Source organism: Pseudophryne corroboree, chromosome 6 (assembly GCF_028390025.1).
Source record: "Pseudophryne corroboree isolate aPseCor3 chromosome 6, aPseCor3.hap2, whole genome shotgun sequence".
NCBI lineage: Eukaryota > Metazoa > Chordata > Amphibia > Anura > Myobatrachidae > Pseudophryne > Pseudophryne corroboree.
In genome coordinates this window covers 93,709,343-93,731,688 of record NC_086449.1, presented here as the reverse complement: position 1 = coordinate 93,731,688, position 22,346 = coordinate 93,709,343, and the positions used below count along the sequence as shown (strand labels likewise).

At 48.9% G+C, this 22,346-nt stretch overlaps 1 protein-coding gene across 1 annotated transcript in view; it reads right to left on the bottom strand.

Moving 5' to 3' along the window:
- Positions 1 to 22,138, bottom strand: part of PIN1 (peptidylprolyl cis/trans isomerase, NIMA-interacting 1) — a 100,792-nt gene extending 78,654 nt beyond the window's left edge. Inside the window, exon 1 of the mRNA XM_063931493.1 lies at positions 21,982 to 22,138. Coding sequence (XP_063787563.1) covers positions 21,982 to 22,039 — 58 coding nt within the window. The 5' untranslated portion in view covers positions 22,040 to 22,138. The remainder of the gene's footprint in view (positions 1 to 21,981) is intronic.
- Between the last annotated feature and the right edge of the window lie 208 nt (positions 22,139 to 22,346).

Here is a 22,346-nt window from a genome sequence, read left to right as displayed (position 1 = left end):
CTCTTGATTTAACCCTGTTTCTGTAGTGCAGTGCAGGGGAGAGCCTGGGAGCCTTCCTGACCAGCGGAGCTGTGTGAGGAAAATGGCGCTGTGTGCTGAGGAGATAGGCCCCGCCCCTTTTTCGACGGGCTCGTCTCCCGCTCTTTAACGGATTCTGGCAGGGGTTAAATATCTCCATATAGCCCCCGGAGGCTATATGTGAGGTATTTTTTGCCAAAAAATAGGTTTACATTGCCTCCCAGGGCGCCCCCCTCCCAGCGCCCTGCACCCTCAGTGACTGCCGTGTGAAGTGTGCTGAGAGCAATGGCGCACAGCTGCAGTGCTGTGCGCTACCTTAAGAAGACTGAGGAGTCTTCTGCCGCCGATTCTGGACCTTCTTCTCTTTTCAGCATCTGCAAGAGGGCCGGCGGCGAGGCTCCGGTGACCATCCAGGCTGTACCTGTGATCGTCCCTCTGGAGCTAATGTCCAGTAGCCAAAGAAGCCAATCCATCCTGCACGCAGGTGAGTTCACTTCTTCTCCCCTAAGTCCCTCGTTGCAGTGATCCTGTTGCCAGCAGGACTCACTGTAAAATAAAAAACCTAAGCTAAACTTTTCTAAGCAGCTCTTTAGGAGAGCCACCTAGATTGCACCCTTCTCGGCCGGGCACAAAAACCTAACTGAGGCTTGGAGGAGGGTCATGGGGGGAGGAGCCAGTGCACACCACCTGATCCTAAAGCTTTACTTTTTGTGCCCTGTCTCCTGCGGAGCCGCTATTCCCCATGGTCCTTTCAGGAACCCCAGCATCCACTAGGACGATAGAGAAATGGGGTAGTTTTAGGCCACATTTCGGTAGAAATATAGAAAATTCTGAAGTGTTCACACATTTTCAACCACCACTGTATGTGAATATAGATTATTATTATTTGTATCTACTCACTAGCAGCTCTGTATTTAAATTTAAAAATAGATATCAGTGAATGAGCAGTTCCTATGTACGTACGTACCAGGGCCGATTCCGGGGCTTCTGGCCCCCCCGGGCGACATTAGGGTGTGTGTCTTCATACAGGGGGCGTGGTCAGTTACGCCCCCTGTACTGTTGTAGGATGTGCGGTGCGCGATGACGTCATAGCGCACCGCACAGCAAAGGTCCTCTCCACGAAGGTAAACTAGACGCTAAGCGTCTAGTTCCTTCGTGTAGAGGACCTTTGCGGTGCGCGATTACGTCAACGCGCACCGCACATCATTACAGTGAAGGTCCTCTCCAGGAAGGGAAATTAGACGCGTAGCGTCTAGTTTCCCTTCACAACGGACAGCGGGCGGCAGCAGCGGGGGCCACCACAGCAGCAGCGGATCTTGCCATGGTGCGGCGCGCTCCGGACGGCGCCCTCCGGAAGGCGGCGCCCCGGGCAAAAGTCCTGCTTGCCCGTGGCAAGATCCGCTACTGATATATATTTTGGATAAGGGATACTCAACCTGTATATAATTAAAAAAAAAAAAAAAAAAAAAAAAAAAATTATATATATATATATAATTTTACTTACCGGTAAATCTATTTCTCGTAGTCCGTAGTGGATGCTGGGGACTCCATAAGGACCATGGGGAATAGACAAGCTCCGCAGGAGACCGGGCACTTTAAGAAAGAATTTGGATACTGGTGTGCTCTGGCTCCTCCCTCTATGTCCCTCCTCCAGACCTCAGTTAGAGAAACTGTGCCCGGAAGAGCTGACAGTACAAGGAAAGGATTTTGGAATCCAGGGCAAGACTCATATCAGTCGCACCGTATAACTTGTGATAAACTTACCCAGTTAACAGTATGAACAACAACGGAGCATCAGATCAACCCTGATGCAACCATAACATAACCCTTATTGAAGCAATAACTATATACAAGTATTGCAGAAAAAGTCCGCACTTGGGACGGGCGCCCAGCATCCACTACGGACTACGAGAAATAGATTTACCGGTAAGTAAAATCTTATTTTCTCTAACGTCCTAGTTGATGCTGGGGACTCCTTAAGGACCATGGGGATTATACCAAAGCTCCCAAACGGGCGGGAGAGTGCGGATGACTCTGCAGCACCGAATGAGCGAACACAAGGTCCTCTTCAGCCAGGGTATCAAACATGTAAAACTTTGCAAAAGTGTTCGAACCTGACCAAGTAGCTGCTCGGCAAAGCTGTAATGCCGAGACCCCTTGGGCAGCCGCCCAAGAAGAGCCCACCTTCCTTGTGGAGTGGGCTTTTACTGATTTTGGTAGCGGCAATCCAGCCGCAGAATGAGCCTGCTGAATCGTGTTACAGATCCAGCGAGCAATAGTTTGCTTTGAAGCAGGAGCACCCAGCTTCTTGGATGCATACAGGATAAACAGCGAGTCAGCCTTTCTGACTCCAGCCTTTCTGGTTACATAAACCTTCAAAGCCCTGACCACATCTAGTAACTCGGAATCCTCCAAGTCACGAGTAGCCACAGGCACCACAATAGGTTGGTTCATATGAAAAGATGACACCACTTTTGGCATAAATTGTGGACGGGTCCGCAATTCTGCCCTGTCCATATGGAAAACCAGATAGGGGCTTTTATGTGACAAAGCCGCTAATTCTGACACAGGCCTAGCTGAAGCCAAGGCTAATAGCATGACCACCTTCCACGTGAGATATTTTAACTCCACGGTTTTAAGTGGCTCAAACCAGTGTGACTTCAGGAAACTCAACACCACGTTAAGATCCCAAGGTGCCACTGGAGGCACAAAAGGCGGCTGAATATGCAGCACTCCCTTTACAAACGTCTGAACTTCCGGTAGAGAAGCCAGTTCTTTTTGAAAGAAAATGGATATGGCCGAAATATGGACCTTAATGGAACCCAATTTTAGGCCCAAAGTCACTCCCGACTGTAGGAAGTGAAGGAAACGGCCCAGCTGGAATTCCTCCGTAGGGGCATACCTGGCCTCACACCAAGCAACATATTTTCGCCAAATACGGTGATAATGTTTAGCCGCCACGTCCTGCCTAGCCTTTATCAGCGTAGGAATAACCTCATCCAGAATGCCTTTTTCTGCTAGGATCCGGCGTCCAACCGCCATGCCGTCAAACGCAGCCGCGGTAAGTCTTGGAACAGACAGGGCCCCTGTTGCAACAAGTCCTGTCTTAGAGGCAGAGACCAAGGGTCCTCTGTGAGCATTTCTTGCAGCTCTGGATACCAAGTCCTTCTTGGCCAATCCGGAACAATGAGTATTGTTCTCACTCCTCTTCTTCTTATGATTCTCAGCACCTTGGGTATGAGAGGAAGAGGAGGAAACACATAAACCGACTGGAACACCCACGGTGTCACTAGTGCGTCTACAGCTATCGCCTGAGGGTCTCTTGACGTGGCGCAATACCTCTGTAGCTTTTTGTTGAGGTGGGATGCCATCATACTTGTGGAAGTTCCCACCGACCTGCTATCTGCGCAGAGACTTCTTGATGAAGTCCCCACTCTCCCGGGTGGAGGTCGTGCCTGCTGAGGAAGTCTGCTTCCCAGTTGTCCACTCCCGGAATGAACACTGCTGACAGTGCTCTTACGTGATTCTCTGCCCAGCGAAGAATTCTGGTGGCTTCCGCCATCGCCACCCTGCTCCTTGTGCCGCCTTGACGGTTTACATGAGCCACTGCGGTGATGTTGTCTGACTGAATCAGCACCGATTGGTCGCGAAGCAGGGTCTCTGCTTGACGTAGGGCGTTGTATATGGCCCTTAGTTCCAGGATATTGATGTGAAGGCAAGTCTCCTGACTTGACCACAGCCCTTGGAAATTTCTTCCGTGTGACTGCTCCCCAACCTCGGAGGCTTGCGTCCGAGGTCACCAGGACCCAGTCCTGAATGCCGAATCTGCGGCCCTCGAGAAGGTGAGCACTCTGCAGCCACCACAGGAGAGACACCCTGGCCCTGGGGGATAGGGTGATCAGCCGATGCATTTGTAGATGTGATCCGGACGACTTGTCCAACAGATCCCATTGAAAGGTCCTCGCATGGAACCTGCCGAAAGGAATGGCCTCGTATGATGCCACCATCTTTCCCAGGACTCGCGTGCAGTGATGCACCGACACCTGTTTTGGTTTTAATAGGTCTCCGACCAGTGTCATGAGCTCCTGGGCCTTCTCCATCAGGAGATAAACCCTCTTCTGGCCTGTGTCCAGAATCATGCCCAGGAAGGGCAGACGAGTCGTAGGAATCAACTGCGACTTTGGAATATTCAGAATCCAGCCGTGCTGTTGTAACACTTCCCGAGAGCGTGCTACGCTGATCAGCAACTGCTCTCTGGACCTCGCCTTTATGAGGAGATCGTCCAAGTATGGGATAATTGTGACTCCTTGCCGTCGCAGGAGCACCATCATTTCGGCCATTACCTTGGTAAATATTCTCGGTGCCGTGGAGAGACCAAACGGCAACGTCTGGAATTGGTAATGACAATCCTGTACCACAAATCTGAGGTAATCCTGATGAGGTGGATAAATGGGGACATGAAGGTAAGCATCCTTTATGTCCAGACACCATAAAATCCCCCCCTTCCAGGCTTGCGATGACCGCTCTGAGCGATTCCATCTTGAACTTGAACCTTTTCAGGTATATGTTCAGGGATTTTAAATTCAATATGGGTCTGACCGAACCGTCCGGTTTCGGTACCACAAACATGGTCGAATAGCAACCCTTTCCTTGTTGAAGGAGGGGAACCTTGACGACCACCACCTGCTGAAGATACAATTTGTGAATTGCAGCTAACACTATTTCCCTCTCTAAGGGGGAAGCTGGCAGGGCCGATTTGAGGCAACGGTGGGGGGGGGCATCTCTTCGAATTCCAGCTTGTATCCCTGAGACATAATCTCTATAGCCCAGGGATCCACCTGTGAGTGAACCCACTTGTGGCTGAAATTTCAGAGACGCGCCCCCACCGGGCCTAGCTCCGCCTGTGGAGCCCCAGCGTCATGCGGTGGATTTAGTGGAAGCCGGGGAGGACTTCTGTTCCTGGGAACTAGCTGTATTGTGCAGCTTCTTTCCTCTACCCCTGCCTCTGGCAAGAAAGGACGCACTTCGGACTTTCTTGCCTTTTTGTGATCGAAAGGATTGCATTTGGTAATATGGTGCTTTCTTAGATTGTGAGGGAACATATGGCAAACATTTTTACTTTCCAGCCGTAGCTGTGGAGACCAGGTTCGAGAGACCCTCCCCAAACAACTCCTCACCCTTGTAAGGTAAAACCTCCATGTGCCTTTTTGAGTCGGCATCTCCTGTCCATTGCCGAGTCCACAGGACCCTTCTGGCAGAAATAGACATTGCACTTATTCTAGAGCCCAGTAGGCTAATGTCTCTTTGAGCATCTCTCATATATAGGACAGCGTCTTTTATATGCCCCAGGGTCAGTAATATAGTATCCTTGTCCAAGGTATCAAGTTCCTCAGATAAGGTATCCGTCCATGCTGCTACAGCACTACACATCCAGGCCGACGCAATCGCCGGCCTTAGTAAGGTACCGGAATGTGTATAAATGGACTGCAGGATACCCTCCTGCTTTCTATCCGCAGCATCTTTCAGGGTGGCCGTATCCTGTGACGGCAGGGCTACCCTCTTGAATAAGCGTGTTAAAGCTTTGTCTACCCTAGGGGAGGATTCCCAGCGTAACCTGTCCGTTGGCGGGAAAGGATACGCCATAAGCATCAGTTTGGAAATCTGCCGTTTCCTATCTGGAGATTCCCAAGCCTTTTCACATAACTCATTTAGCTCATGTGAAGGGGGAAAGGTCACCTCTTGCCTTTTTTCCCCATACATATAAACCCTCGTCAGGGACTGGGGTTTCCTCTGATGTGCAACACATCCTTCATTGCTATAATCATGTAACGGATGGCTTTAACCAATTTAGGCTGTAACTTTGCATCATCGCCATCAACACTGGAGTCAGAATCTGTGTCGATATCTGTGTCAACAATTTGGGATAGTGGGCGCTTCTGAGACCCTGACGGTTTCTGCGACATAGGATCAGGCATGGGCTGAGACCCAGGCTGTCCTAAGGCTTCAGCTTTATCCAACCTTTTAGGCAAGGAAGTGACATTATCATTTAAAACCTTCCACATATCCATCCAATCGGGTGTCGGCGCCGACCCCACATTCATTTGTTCCCGCTCTGCTTCCACATAGCATTCCTCTTCAAACATGCCGACACACCACACACACAGGAGATGCTCTTTTTGAAGACAGTTCCCCCACAAGGCCTTTTGGAGAGACAGAGAGTATGCCAGCACACACCCCAGCGCTATATGTCCCAGGAATCACACAGTAACTTAGTGTTAACCCAGTAGCTGCTGTATATACTGATTTTTGCGCCAAATTTATGTGCCCCCCCCTCTCTTTTTACCCTCTTTTACCGTGTTTCTGCAGGGGAGAGCCTGGGGAGCTTCCTCTCAGCGGAGCTGTGGAGAGAAAATGGCGCTGGTGAGTGCTGAGGAAGAAGCCCCGCTTTTCTGTGTAAAAATATGGCAGGGGCCCATGCATATATACAGTGCCCAACTGTATATATGCCCACTTTTGCCAAGAGGTCTCTAATTGCTGCCCAGGGCGCCCCCCCCCCCTGCGCCCTGCACCCTACAGTGACCGGAGTATGTGGGTTTAGTGTGGGAGCAATGGCGCACAGCTGCAGTGCTGTGCGCTACCTCATATGAAGACTGGAGTCTTCTGCCGCCGATTTCGAAGTCTTCTTGCTTCTGTCACCGGCTTCTGTCTTCCGGCTCTGCGAGGGGGACGGCGGCACAGCTCCGGACGACAAAGGGTGCGATCCTGTGTACGATCCCTCTGGAGCTAATGATGTCCAGTAGCCTAAGAAGCAGAACCTATCTTCAGTGAGTAGGGCTGCTTCTCTCCCCTCAGTCCCACGTAGCAGAGAGTCTGTTGCCAGCAGATCTCTCTGAAAATAAAAAAACCCAACAAAACACTTTCTTTTTAGCAAGCTCAGGAAAGCTCAATAAGTAGCACCCAGCTCGTCCAGGCACAGATTCAAACTGAGGTCTGGAGGAGGGACATAGAGGGAGGAGCCAGAGCACACCAGTATCCAAATTCTTTCTTAAAGTGCCCTGTCTCCTGCGGAGCCCGTTTATTCCCCATGGTCCTTACGGAGTCCCCAGCATCCACTAGGACGTTATAGAAAAATATTATATATATATATATATACATATATATACACACACACACACATACACACGCATCTGAATTTACAGAGCGAATAGCATGTTTCATTAGAGATTAGCCTCTCCAATAGCTTATGATCTGTATTTGGTCATTACATTTTATGTAGGTTCTCTCGATTGCATTAATATAGTGATCAGCACACTTTTGGAGGTAGATCAATCTCATGCAGCTTCTCCTCAAAAATAGTAGGCTCAGTAAAACTTCACTATATTATGATATACTGTAGGACTTGTTATCAGCAGTGTTGCAGAATTATACCCCTTTTGCACCAGCTCCTTAAAACACGGGGGCGCACATTTACCCATTTTTTTCCCTAGTGGAAACGGGTCCCCCGGCAAATTCCCGGATCAAGTGATCCGGGAATCCTACCCGGGTAGCTAGCCGGGTTGAACCCAGCTGCGACCCGTCCTTATAGTGGAAAAGGGGTATTAGGGAGGGATTCAATCAGCCACAAAATTTTCCATACTTTACCGGGAATTTCACTTATCTACCTCTGAACAGGTGATAAGCCTGGGGAAATGATACCCCCCTGAATGACTAATGAGCCACGTAAAAGTTTTGTTATTTTTAATTGGCCGATAATGACATGTCATTTTTGGGGACAGGTATATCGGGATGCTTTATGATTGGGACACTTGTTTTTTGCGTTACAGGTGGGAGTCATTTTCTGTCGTTTTTTTTTTAAGTTTTCTGAAAGTGGCTTAAAATGACCCAAATATACTCATACCAATTTTTATGAATGCTCAATTTAATTTGAGCCCTTATTTTGCTGAAAAACATTTTTTTTTAAATGCATATAAACAGCCATTTGACCAAATATAAATACCCCAAATATTTTTATTATGACCACTAATAAAAATTCAGCACCTCACCAACCTGCCATTTTTATCTCAAAAATATTTCCAGGATCAAACCCTCTCACCCAGGATGCTACCAAGACCCTTATCCACTCACTGGTCAGCTTCAGACTAGACTACTGTAATCTACTCCTGACTGGCATCCCTGACAAATGCCTCTCTCTACTCCAATCCAACCTCAATGTTGCAGTCCGGATCCTCTTCAAACCCACTACATCCACCTCCCCTCTTCTACAAGCCCTTCACTGGGTTCTCTTCTCTTTCAGAATCCAAATCAAGCTTCTCACACTCACAAAACCATCACCCACTCCTCTCCCATTTACATCTCTGACCTAATCTCCCTTTACTCTCCCACCCGTCCTTTGTTCTGCTAATTCATGCCACCTCTCCAGCCTACTGATTACTTTGTCCCACCTCCAAGATTTTTCACATGCAGCTCCCTTTCTCTGGAATTCTCTACCTCTCAGTCTTTCCATAAAACTTCAAAACGGGCTCTCAAGGCCCACTTCTACCAAACCCAGCCAAATCTCATCCTAACCCTCTGTTCCATGCTGTCTACCCAAATCTGTGTCTCCCCTCCCCTTTAGAATGTAAGCTCTCATGAGTAGAGCCCTCATGTGCTTATCCTTTTCTTACTTAAACCATCTTCGATGGCACCAAATCCCTTGGTTGTCTGCCACCGATACTTATTTCAGCGTCATCTGCGGATGTAGCTATGTTTATGTAAGTCACTGTTTTCCTGTTTTGATTATTTATGTACTCTGTAATTGGGCGCTGCTGATCCGTGGCGCCGTATAAATAAAGAATAATCATATTGATAAAATTCTGTACTGTTCTTTTATCTTGTACCCCTATCACATCGCACAAATAACCCGGTATCGATACAGTATATTGCCGTGTCGACACGAGTCAGTGTGCAATGTGAAAGCACTTTGCGTGAATTAGCGAGTCGCCTGACCCGGTAATTCAATCTGGTATAAAAAGGATTATACCCGGGTTGAATACCAGGTCAGGCGCAGTGTGAATGGGAGCCGCGTCGATGCGACTCTGTTCCCATTCACAGCATAGGGAGAGGCGGCGCAGGAGATGAGCTCATCTCCCAGCGCCACCTCCACCCGCGCCCCCCCGCTGCTATGGCAACCGACCCAGTATATTGCCGGGTCGGAAAGCCATCAAAGGAGACCAAATGCCGGATCCCACCCGGTAAGGACACGTTTCTCTTACCGGGTGAGAACCGGCATTTGCAATCTGAAAGCGGTATTAGTTTGGCTTTATTTATGAGCAGATTTCCTCCATTTTCTCCTACACTTTTCTCTGGTTTTGACAGGAAGAATAATCTCAAGAATCCAGTTTTCCCAAACTTTGTTTACGTGCTCCAACGGTTCCACCTCACAATAAGCTGCTTTTCAGAGCATTTTTTTTGGCAATGTCCATGATAAATCAGATTGCAGTAAAATTATCGCAGCTAACCAACTTCCCCCTCGTAGACCATAAAGTAGGTTCTAAGATCAGAGTAGACACAGACACAGCTGAAACGCTTTAACGAGGCACTTGTTACGATTGAATACCTAAAAGTTATATTTTATTTGTTAGTGAATCATGTATACACACAGTTTGTATGTGATGAATTAATCGCAATTGACAGAAGTTCAAGACACACCTCACAGACATTCGGTATGTATATCAATGCAAAATTGCTGGTAGAACATCCATTTTGGAAAACTATCAAGGGAAAAAAAGAAAAAGAACTATATATGAATACAGATATAATTGCAATCTGTTCCTACGTACGGTTATATGCTGGCAGAAGCTACAGGTTTTCTTTTAAATTGTACACCCCAGTGTGTGTTTGCAGAGTGGATCTCAGCTACTGTAGCAGCCAAATGATAGAAGATTATGGGTGCAAGGGAAGAGTGTTAGGGCTCACTATTCAGTCTGGCAACTGAAAGTCCAAATATATTTGATGAAACCATTATTTTAGATAATCACTTTTTGACACAAGCACAGAAAGCTGAATTAAACAGGTATCGTGACAGTAGTAATAAATGCACAGAAGCAATGACTAGTTACAGTATATGCAGTGATTACAGTACTGTCAAGTACGTTATCAATAGTTTAATATACAGTAACATGACTAACAATATTTGCCCAGCTTTAATGCCAGTGGTAGGCCTGATGCCAAACATGCCTCATCATTGTAATGCACATTTAGAGGTTATCAATAGTGGTGATGCCCAATATGTGCATCGGTATCTTTTGGTGCGTTTGAATTTTTCCTGTCTTATTTGAACCAGGATTGTTGTACTTTTCACTATTTGCCTTCATCTCTGGGACATTTCAGGGGAAAACAAAATCAAAAATGGCCAAGGAATGTACCCTCAATCACCTACACTCAACACAGCATGTATTATACTGCAAATCAGGCATCAAACAATTAATGAAGTTGATCAATTACTCCACCCACAAAACCTTATGTACTTGGTCAAGTATGTAATGCTAGAAAGAGGACAATAATGTGGTGTTACATTTTTCCTGATGCAGCCATGCTACTCCCCTATTGCAGGTGCCACAACAACTGGCACTGTGGGTGACCTGTTCCAGAGGTTGGAAAAAGCATCACAGATATCATGGGATGGGGGCAACACTATCCTGGGGGTACACCAAGCAATCCACATACAGGTTGAGTATCCCTTATCTAAAATGCTTGGGACCAGAAGTATTTTGGAATAATTGCATCCCATAATGAGATATCATGGTGATGGGACCCAAGTCTAAGCACAGAATGCATTTATGTTTCATATACACCTTATACACACAGCCTGAAGGTCATTTTAGCCAATATTTTTAATAACTTTGTGCAATAAACAAAGTGTGTGTACATTCACACAATTCATTGATGTTTCATATACACACAGCCTGAAGGTCATTTTATAAATTATTTTTAATAATTTTGTGTATTAAACAAAGTTTGTGGACATTGAACCATCAGAAAACAAAGGTTTCACTATCTCAGTCTCACTCAAAAAATTCTGTATTTCGGAATATTCCGTATTTCGGAATATTTGGATATGGGATACTCAACCTGTACTATAACGTCAATTCAATGAGCTACTGAAAATTGCAAGTGTGGAAACACCACCTCCTTTTGCCGCCCAATCTTGTCCTGTACTTGCAGCTTTTTGTATGCAGCTCTATGAAGCTGCAAACAAAATTCAACGAGTCAGGGGTTACGTGCTTCACACAGACTCAGGGAGGTAAGCTAACCGATTTAAAATAAGAATTTACTTACCGATAATTCTATTTCTCATAGTCCGTAGTGGATGCTGGGACTCCGTAAGGACCATGGGGAATAGCGGCTCCGCAGGAGACTGGGCACAAAAGTAAAAGCTTGAACTAGCTGGTGTGCACTGGCTCCTCCCCCTATGACCCTCCTCCAAGCCTCAGTTAGGATACTGTGCCCGGACGAGCGTACATAATAAGGAAGGATTTTGAATCCCGGGTAAGACTCATACCAGCCACACCAATCACACCGTACAACCTGTGATCTGAACCCAGTTAACAGTATGATAAACGAAGGAGCCTCTGAAAAGATGGCTCACAACAATAATAACCCGAATTTTGTAACAATAACTATATACAAGTATTGCAGACAATCCGCACTTGGGATGGGCGCCCAGCATCCACTACGGACTATGAGAAATAGAATTATCGGTAAGTAAATTCTTATTTTCTCTAACGTCCTAAGTGGATGCTGGGACTCCGTAAGGACCATGGGGATTATACCAAAGCTCCCAAACGGGCGGGAGAGTGCGGATGACTCTGCAGCACCGAATGAGAGAACTCCAGGTCCTCCTCAGCCAGGATATCAAATTTGTAGAATTTAGCAAACGTGTTTGCCCCTGACCAAGTAGCTGCTCGGCAAAGTTGTAAAGCCGAGACCCCTCGGGCAGCCGCCCAAGATGAGCCCACCTTCCTTGTGGAATGGGCTTTTACAGATTTTGGCTGTGGCAGGCCTGCCACAGAATGTGCAAGCTGAATTGTACTACAAATCCAACAAGCAATCGTCTGCTTAGAAGCAGGAGCACACAGCTTGTTGGGTGCATACAGGATAAACAGCGAGTCAGATTTCCTGACTCCAGCCGTCCTGGAAATATATATTTTCAGGGCCCTGACTACGTCCAGTAACTTGGAGTCCTCCAAGTCCCTAGTAGCCGCAGGCACCACAATAGGCTGGTTCACGTGAAACGCTGAAACCACCTTTGGGAGAAATTGAGGACGAGTCCTCAATTCTGCCCTATCCGTGTGAAAAATCAGGTAAGGGCTTTTATAAGATAAAGCCGCCAATTTTGAGACACGCCTGGCTGAAGCCAGGGCTAACAGCATTACCACCTTCCATGTGAGATATTTTAATTCCACAGTGGTGAGTGGTTCAAACCAATGTGATTTTAGGAACCCCAAAACCACATTGAGATCCCAAGGTGCCACCGGGGGCACAAAAGGAGGCTGTATATGCAGTACCCCTTTGACAAACGTCTGGACTTCAGGCACTGAAGCCAGTTCTTTTTGGAAGAAAATCGACAGGGCCGAAATTTGAACCTTAATGGACCCTAATTTTAGGCCCATAGACAGTCCTGTTTACAGGAAATGTAGGAAGCGACCCAGTTGAAATTCCTCTGTAGGGGCCTCTTTGGCCTCACACCACGCAACATATTTTCGCCAAATGCGGTGATAATGTTTCGCGGTTACATCCTTCCTGGCCTTTATCAGGGTAGGGATGACTTCTTCTGGAATGCCTTTTTCCTTCAGGATCCGGCGTTCAACCGCCATGCCGTCAAACGCAGCCGCGGTAAGTCTTGGAACAGACAAGGTCCCTGCTGGAGCAGGTCCTTTCTTAGAGGTAGAGGCCACAGGTCCTCCGTGAGCATCTCTTGAAGTTCCGGGTACCAAGTCCTTCTTGGCCAATCCGGAACCACGAGTATAGTTCTTACTCCTCTCCTTTTTATGATTCTCAGTACTTTTGGTATGAGAAGCAGAGGAGGGAACACATACACTGACTGGTACACCCATGGTGTTACCAGAGCGTCCACCGCTATTGCCTGAGGGTCCCTTGACCTGGCGCAATATCCGTCTAGTTTTTTGTTGAGACGGGACGCCATCATGTCCACCTTTGGTTTTTCCCAACGGTTTACCATCTCTTGGAAGACTTCTGGATGAAGTCCCCACTCCCCCGGGTGAAGGTCGTGTCTGCTGAGGAAGTCCGCTTCCCAGTTGTCCACTCCCGGAATGAACACTGCTGACAGTGCTATCACATGATTCTCCGCCCAGCGAAGAATCCTTGCAGCTTCTGCCATCGCCCTCCTGCTTCTCGTGCCGCCCTGTCTGTTTACGTGGGCGACTGACGTGATGTTGTCCGATTGGATCAATACCGCCTGACCCTGAAGCAGGAGTTTTGCTTGACTTAGGGCATTGTAAATGGCCCTTAGTTCCAGAATGTTTATATGAAGAGATGTTTCCATGCTTGACCACAAGCCCTGGAAATTTTGTCCGTGTGACTGCTCCCCAGCCTCTCAGGCTGGCATCTGTGGTCACCAGGATCCAATCCTGAATGCCGAATCTGCGGCCCTCTAGTAGATGAGCACTCTGCAGCCACCACAGAAGAGACACCCTTGTCCTTGGCGACAGGGTTATCCTCGGATGCATCTGAAGATGCGATCCGGACCATTTGTCCAGAAGATCCCACTGAAACGTTCTTGCATGGAATCTTCCGAATGGAATCGCTTCGTAAGAAGCCACCATTTTTCCCAGGACCCTCGTGCACTGACACCTGGCCTGGTTTTAGGAGATTCCTGACTAGCTCGGATAACTCCCTGGCCTTCTCCTCTGGGAGAAACACCTTTTTCTGGACTGTGTCCAGAATCATTCCTAGGAACAGGAGACGTGTCGTTGGAATCAGCTGCGATTTTGGAATATTTAGAATCCACCCGTGCTGACGTAACACTAACTGAGATAGTGCTACTCCGACTTCTAACTGTTCCCTGGACCTTGCCCTTATCAGGAGATCGTCCAAGTAAGGGATAATTAAAACGCCTTTTCTTCGAAGAAGAATCATCATTTCGGCCATTACTTTGGTAAAGACCCGAGGTGCCGTGGACAATCCAAACGGCAGCGTCTGAAACTGATAATGACAGTTTTGTACTACAAACCTGAGGTACCCTTGGTGAGAAGGGTAGATTGGGACGTGGAGATAAGCATCTTTGATGTCCAGAGACACCATATAGTCCCCTTCTTCCAGGTTTGCTATCACTGCTCTGAGTGACTCCATCTTGAATTTGAACCTCTTTATGTAAGTGTTCAAGGATTTTAGATTTAAAATTGGTCTCACCGAGCCGTCCGGCTTCGGTACCACAAACAGCGTGGAATAATACCCCTTTCCCTGTTGTAGGAGAGGTACCTTGATTATCACCTGCTGGGAATACAGCTTGTGAATGGCTTCCAAAACTGCCTCCCTGTCGGAGGGAGACTTTGGTAGAGCAGACTTCAGGAACCGGCGAGGGGGAGACGTCTCGAATTCCAGTTTGTACCCCTGTGATACTACCTGCAGAATCCAGGGGTCCACTTGCGAGTGAGCCCACTGCGCGTTGAAATTTTTGAGACGGGCCCCCACCGTGTCCGAGTCTGCTTGTAAAGCCCCAGCGTCATGCTGAAGACTTGGCAGAAGCAGAGGAGGGCTTCTGCTCCTGGGAAGAGGCTGCCTGGTGCAGTCTTTTTCCTCTTCCTCTGCCCCGGGGCAGAAATGAGTGGCCTTTTGCCCGCCTGTACTTATGGGAACGAAAGGACTGAGTTTGAAAAGACGGTGTCTTTTTCTGCTGAGAGGTGACCTGGGGTAAAAAGGTGGACTTTCCGGCCATTGCCGTGGCCACCAGGTCCGATAGACCGGCCCCAAATAACTCCTCCCCTTTAAACGGCAATACTTCCATATGTCGTTTGGAATCCGCATCCCCTGACCACTGTCGCGTCCATAACGCTCTTCTTGCAGAAATGGACATAGCACTCACTCTTGATGCCAGGGTGCAAATATCCCTCTGTGCATCACGCATATATAGTAATGCATCCTTCAAATGCTCTATAGTTAATATACTGTCCCTATCCAGGGTATCAATATTTTCAGTCAGGGAATCCGACCACGCCACTCCAGCACTGCACATCCAGGCTGATGCGATTGCTGGTCGCAGTATAACACCAGTATGTGTGTATATACCCTTCAGGATATTTTCCAGCCTTCTATCCGCTGGTTCTTTGAGGGCGGCCGTATCAGGAGACGGTAACGCTACTTGTTTAGATAAACGTGTGAGCGCTTTATCTACTCTAGGGGGTGTTTCCCAACGCGCCCTAACCTCTGGCGGGAAAGGGTATAGTGCCAATAATTTATTAGAAATTAGCACTTTTTTATCGGGGGAAACCCACGCTTTATCACACACCTCATTTAATTCATCTGACTCAGGAAAAGCTACTGGTAGTTTTTTCACTCCCCACATAATACCCTTCTTTGTGGTACTTGTAGTGTCAGAAATGTTCAATGCCTCCTTCATTGCCGTGATCATGTAACGTGTGGCCCTACTGGACATTACGTTTGTCTCCTCACCGTCGACACTGGACTCAGTATCCGTGTCTGGGTCTGTGTCGACCCACTGAGGTAACGGGCGTTTTATCGCCCCTGACGGTGTCTGAGACGCCTGGACAGGCACTAATTGATTTGTCGGCTGTCTCATGTCGTCAGTTTTTTGTAAAGTGCTGACATTGTCACGTAGTTCTTTAAATACCACCATCCAGTCAGGTGTCGACTCCCTAGGGGGTGACATCACTAATACAGGCAATTGCTCTGCTTCCACATCATTTTCCTCCTCATACATGTCGACACAATCGTACCGACACCCAGCACACACACTGGGAATGCTCTGATAGAGGACAGGACCCCATTAGCCCTTTGGGGAGACAGAGGGAGAGTTTGCCAGCACACACCAGAGCGCTATATATATATATATATATATATATATATATATATATATATATATATATATATATATATATAGGGCAGTGATCGCAAAAACGCGCTATAGCGCGTATTTTACCCGATTTTGAGGGAAGGTGACTCACTTTTCTGAAATGGGCGGGTCCCCGGGGACGCGCTCTGCTGCAGCAGCCAATCACTTCCTGTTAAGTGACTGATTGATGCCTGTGACTGTGGGGGGAGAAGGTGAGCACCGCGGAGGCGCAGATTCATCAGACTTGGCGCTGCTGTTGCCTGAACCCTCCGCTCCGGCGCCCGTGCTCATGGACTGAGCGCACCGCCTCTCCGCAGGACAGTTTCCCCGCCGCTCCTGACAGCCGCTCTGAGCGCCGGCCAGTGTGTGTGTCTGTGCGGTGTACATCTCCCGCCATCCCGGTCTCCGCGCTGCTGTAAACGGACTTCTGGCTGCTGGCTCTCGCCGTGCCTGCCATATGGGCTCTCCCAGCACTGTTGCGGTGTGTAAGTGGAGGGGGCCAGTTAGTGTGTGTGTGCTTTGGGTACAAGGGGGTTGTCAATTACTGCTTGTGTGTCCGGGTTATTTTGGGAGGGGGCAATTACTGGGTGTGTGCACTGGGTATAAGAGGGGGGAGATTATGAGGTGGGCAGATGTGTGTGTGTGCCTGGAGTATGAGGTGGGCAGCTGCTGACTGTGCCCGGGGTATGAGGTGGGCAGATGCTGTGTGTGCCCGGGGTATGAGGTGGGCAGATGCTGTATGTGTGTGTGTCCGGGGTATACAGTGGGCAGATGCTGTGTGTTTGTGTGTGCGTGTCTGGGGAATACGGTGGGCAGATGCTGTGTGTATGTCCGGGGTATACGGTGGGCAGATGCTGTGTGTGTGTGTGTGTGTGTGTGTGCGTCCGGGGTAAAAGGTGGGCAGATGCTGTGTGTGTGTGCGTCCGGGGTATAAGTTGGGCAGATGCTGTGTGTGTGTGTGTGTGTGTGTGTGCGCGTCTTGGGTATACGGTGGGCAGATGCTGTGTGTGTGTGTGTGTATGTCCGGGGTATACAGTGGGCAGGTGCTGTGTGTGCGCGTCCGGGGTATACGGTGGGCAGATGCTGTGTGTGTGTGCGTCCTGGGTATACGGTGGGCAGATGCTGTGTGTGTGTGTGTGCGTCCGGGGCATAAGGTGGGCAGATGCTGTGTGTGTGTGTGCGTCCGGGGTATAAGGTGGGCAGATGCTGTGTGTGTGTGTGCGCGTCCGGGGTATAAGGTGGGCAGATGCTGTGTGTGTGTGCGTCCGGGGTATAAGGTGGGCAGATGTTGTGTGTGTGTGCACGCGTCCGGGGTGTGTGGTGGGTAGATGCTGTGTGTGTGCACGCGTCCGGGGTGTGTGGTGGGTAGATGCTGTGTGTGTGTGCATGCGTCCGGGGTGTGTGGTGGGTAGATGCTGTGTGTGTGTGCACGCGTCCGGGGTGTGTGGTGGGTAGCTGCTGTGTGTGTGCCCGGGGTATGATGCAATGTATCTTGGCGCTCTACCTGGTGCAATGTGTCTCGGTGCTCTACCTGGCGCAATGTGTTTCGGCGCTCTTCCTGGCGCAATGTGTAGAACGTGTTCTGCCTGGCGCATTGTGTGTAACGTGCTCTACCTGGCGCAATGTGTATAACGTGCTCTACCTGGCGCAATGTGTATAACGTGCTCTACCTGGCGCAATGTGTGTAACGTGCTCTACCTGGCGCAATGTGTGTAACGTGCTCTGCCTGCTGCAATGTGTGTAACGTGCTCTGCCTGGTGCATTGTGTATAACGTGCTCTACCTTGTGCAATGTTTATATTTTATTTACCTAGTGCAATGTTTATATGTGCTCTGCCTGGGCGCAATGTGTGTAACGTGCTCTACCGGGCGCAATGTGTATAATAATGTGCTCTAACTGGCGCAATATGTATAAAGTGCTCTACCTGGCGCAATGTGTATAAAGTGCTCTGCCTGGCGCAATGTGTATAAAGTGCTCTGCCTGGCGCAATGTGTATAAAGTGCTCTACCTGGTGCAATGTGTAGAACGTGTTCTACCTGGCGCAATATGTATAATGTGCTCTACCTGGTGCAATATGTATAACGTGCTCTGCCTGGTGCAATCTGTATAAGCGGAACTACTGTGTGGTGTAATGTGAATTGGCACTATTATGTGGTTACGCCCCTTCCCCATGAAGCCACGCCCCTTAAATTTTGCAGCGCGCACTGCCTATGCTTTATTGTCTGGTGAGGTGGAACACCAATTCACTTTCTGCCTAAGGGCACCAAAATGTCTAGTTACAGCTCTGGTGCAGGGTGTCCTGCATGCTACACAGCCCCACAGCACTGTCACCCCATCCCCCCACCTTGCAACACTTTTGTAGTGTCCAAACAAGATTAATAAGAACCTTCATTCCGATGGGACCCAGAAAAAGACCGGTAGGACCCCAATTTTCGAAAGTGAGGGGTCCCTGGGACCCACTTTTTTTTGGATCAGCGCGATCACTGTAGGGATAACCTTATATAAGTGTTACTCCCTTTTATAACTGCTGTTTATAATTTAGCTGCCAATAGTGCCCCCCCTCTCTCGTTTTTACCCCGATTCTGTAGGGACTGCAGGGGAGAGTCAGGGAGCCGTCCTTCCAGCGGAACTGTGAGGGAAAATGGCGCTTGTGTGCTGAGGAGATAGGCTCCGCCCCTTCACGACGGCCTTATCTCCCGCTTTTTTCTGGAAAACTGGCAGGGGTTAAATACATCCATATAGCCCAGGAGCTATATGTGATGTATTTCTTTTGCCATCCTAAGGTATTTCTGTTTTTATTGCGTCTCAGGGCGCTCCCCCCCAGCGCCCTGCACCCTCAGTGACCGGAGTGTGAAGTGTGCTGAGAGCAATGGCGCACAGCTGCAGTGCTGTGCGCTACCTTAGTTGAAGACAGGAACGTCTTCTGCCGCCGATTTCACCGGACCTCTTCGTTCTTCTGGCTCTGTAAGGGGGCCGGCGGCGCGGCTCCGGGACCCATCCAGGCTGAACCTGTGATCGTCCCTCTGGAGCTAATGTCCAGTAGCCTAAGAAACCCAATCCACTCTGCACGCAGGTGAGTTCGTTTCTTCTCCCCTTAGTCCCACGATGCAGTGAGCCTGTTGCCAGCAGGACTCACTGAAAATAAAAAACCTAAAATAAACTTTTACTCTAAGCAGCTCAGGAGAGCCACCTAGCATGCACCCTTCTCGTTCGGGCACAAAAATCTAACTGAGGCTTGGAGGAGGGTCATAGGGGGAGGAGCCAGTGCACACCAGCTAGTTCAAGCTTTTACTTTTGTGCCCAGTCTCCTGCGGAGCCGCTATTCCCCATGGTCCTTACGGAGTCCCAGCATCTACTTAGGACGTTAGAGAAATTACAACAAATAGAAGCCAGTTAAACACACTGAGCGCTAGACAATAATGTGTCCCTCAAGGTGTGTACACGGTGAGATATTTCCTTGCGATTTTGACTTTATAGTCAAAAATCGCAAGAAAAGTTAGTGCAGATCGCAAGGTGAAAGTCACCTTACGTCCCCGATGCACGGTCCCGCGAGGTTGGTATTGCGAGCCTAAATAGACTGTGCAGGCAAGTCAATTTTGTCTAGTATAAACGTATAGTCAAAATTGACAGTTATACAAAATCGCGCAGAGCCAGTATTGCAAGCACAGTCATCTATGCTTGCGATACCGACTACAGTCCCTATTGCATAGTGAGAATCTAATATAGCCCAGATCTCACCGTGTACACACACCTTTAGTTTGTATGAAAATGTCCCCTGGTTTGGATCCTCCTGTACTGGTTAGCGTCGAATGGAGTGACTCCAACATGGAAAATAAACAAATTACCAATATACAGTATCAGGTCGCACCCAAGAATATGTACACAGGAACTTCCGGGGTGCGACCTGGCTTGAGATCCCTTTCAGACTTGCGCCCGACCCAATATATTGCAGAGGCAGCGCTTGAAGATGATCTATACTGGGAGATGTGTGCTGAGAGATCTAGCACAGACCGCTCAGGACACATCTCTCCCCCACTCAGCGCGATGTGCGCTGAGCAAGGGGGGTGGGGGGGTTTACACTCACTTCACCCAGCGGTGAAGTGAGCTTTCTAACTAGATTGTGCCAGGTCAATCTAGTACCGGCGATAGCAACGCACGGGGCATCGCTATGGGGCATATACACGGAGAGATACATGCTTAATTTCTAAGCAATCTAGTCAGATTGCTTAGACATTAAGCACGGATTTCTCTGTGTGTACCCCACTTAAGGGACATATTATTGTCTAGTGCTCAGTGTGTTTAACTTATTTGTTGTATTTTTTTCTGTGTTTTAAAAAGGTGGTGAAATTTATTTTGGAGCCCCAAACACCTAATTTTTTGTTTCATTCAAGCTAATTGATTTGTTCATGGTGCTGGAACAGACACCCAACACAGCCTTCGTTCAGTTGTTGGTGCCAGAGCTAACACCTGGCCCGGTGGATGACCTACTTCAATGGACTGAAAAGGCAAAGCACAAATGCCAAGGATCCTGCTACTATGACAAGGATCTTCCTATAGTAACTTTATGTACACTTGTCTGGCGTGGTCTCAATGACCACACCAGGCTGGGCTTTTCCTGACATGGTTGTATCTTATGCGACCAATCAGAAACACCTACTAGGCGGTTGTGGGAAGATCATCTTTGCGCAACAGTCAATCTCAGAGGGACCTCCTGGACCCCTTGCACCAGCAGCTCCACCCCCAATTTTCCTGATCACTGTGGCCAGCAGTAATCTGGCATCCCACGATATATTCCCCACACCCCGGCGGTGTCAGAGAGAAGAAGCCTGTCCATATTGAGGTTACCTGGCGGCTGCAAAGAACAGTCGTTGCCAGGGAAGACAGTGCTGCCCACACTGGAATACCTGGCAGCTGGTCACTGATCCTCAGTCTCCACTGACACTCGCTCCACTGTGTTCTGCATATGGGGGATGGGGGAGTATGGCCTGGGGGATGGGGAGGGTTAAACAGAAACAGCAACAACAAAAAATTATATTCCAGGTCACACCCAGGAATTTGTACACAGGAACTTCCGGGGTGCGACCTGGCTTGAGATCCCTTTCAGACTTGCAGCCCAACCTGGAATATTGCCGGGTTGGTGACGTCACCGCCAATGCTTCAGGAGGTAGCGCTTGGAAATGATCATCTCCCGCCGTCTCCTCCTACGCAGAGAATGGGTTTACCCATTCACACTGCACGCATCCCGGGTAAATTCCGGCTTCAACTCAGGTCATGACCTGGAATGATATGCCAGGACACTTTCAGACTAAGCAAACCCCCGGGTTGATGCTCGTTCGCATGCAATAACCCAGGAAATTTATGCTAGTCTGAAAAGGGTATTACTGACCCAGCAACACAGAGTAACGCACCTGTGCACAATTAAAAACCTCCAAAAAACATAACCTGCTGTGGTGCTTCGGGACTGGAGTTCAAACCCAAGGGTGTGCAACTCAGACATACAACATAACAGGAGAGAGAGATATGTGAAGGGCAGAGCGTAAATTCACGTTTTAAACAAAATATATTCTAAACACATCCAAGTGTAAGGGTAGGAAAATCATAGATGGGCCCATCCTGCCCGTTGCCTGTACTGCAGGAACGGAGTCCCCCTGTGCAGGCGAGCCCAGCCTTCTCCGGTACTGCAGACAAGCAGGTTGATTATTCTCCTAGAGGCCTGTATGAGGCGCCGCGACCCCCCACACACACCCCTTCCCCGTTCCGGCTCGGGTCCGCCTGTTACACAGCCACTGCATATAGATTTTATCCCTGACACCGCCTGCTTAATACCGGGAGACCCGCGCCGCATCACCCGCACACAGACTAAGGGCCGAGCTCGGCTCCCCGGTCACCATTACCAGAGCTGCGGCTCATCCGCTTCTCCCACCCGGGCGGCAGTTTCTCCTCGTCCGCCATCTTCCCTCCTGCGTCAGGCTGAGCTCCGCCCTCCGCGACGCCACACACAAGATGGGCGCTCGCCACTGGCTGGAAGCGGCGGCCTGTGAGTGGCTGGCGCTTACTGACGTCACTAATGTGAGGCTAGAAGGAAAGGGCGGGAAGGACGGAACCAATCAGGCGGCGCGGGAGGCTATCAGGATACGATGGGAGGGTGTGATGTGTGAAGCGGGATACAGACGGGAGGTGCGAGTCTGGAGAGGTGCGCATTGTCAGCTTCACTGCGCAAGCGTAATTATGTATTATTCATAATTTGTGTTCTGGACTG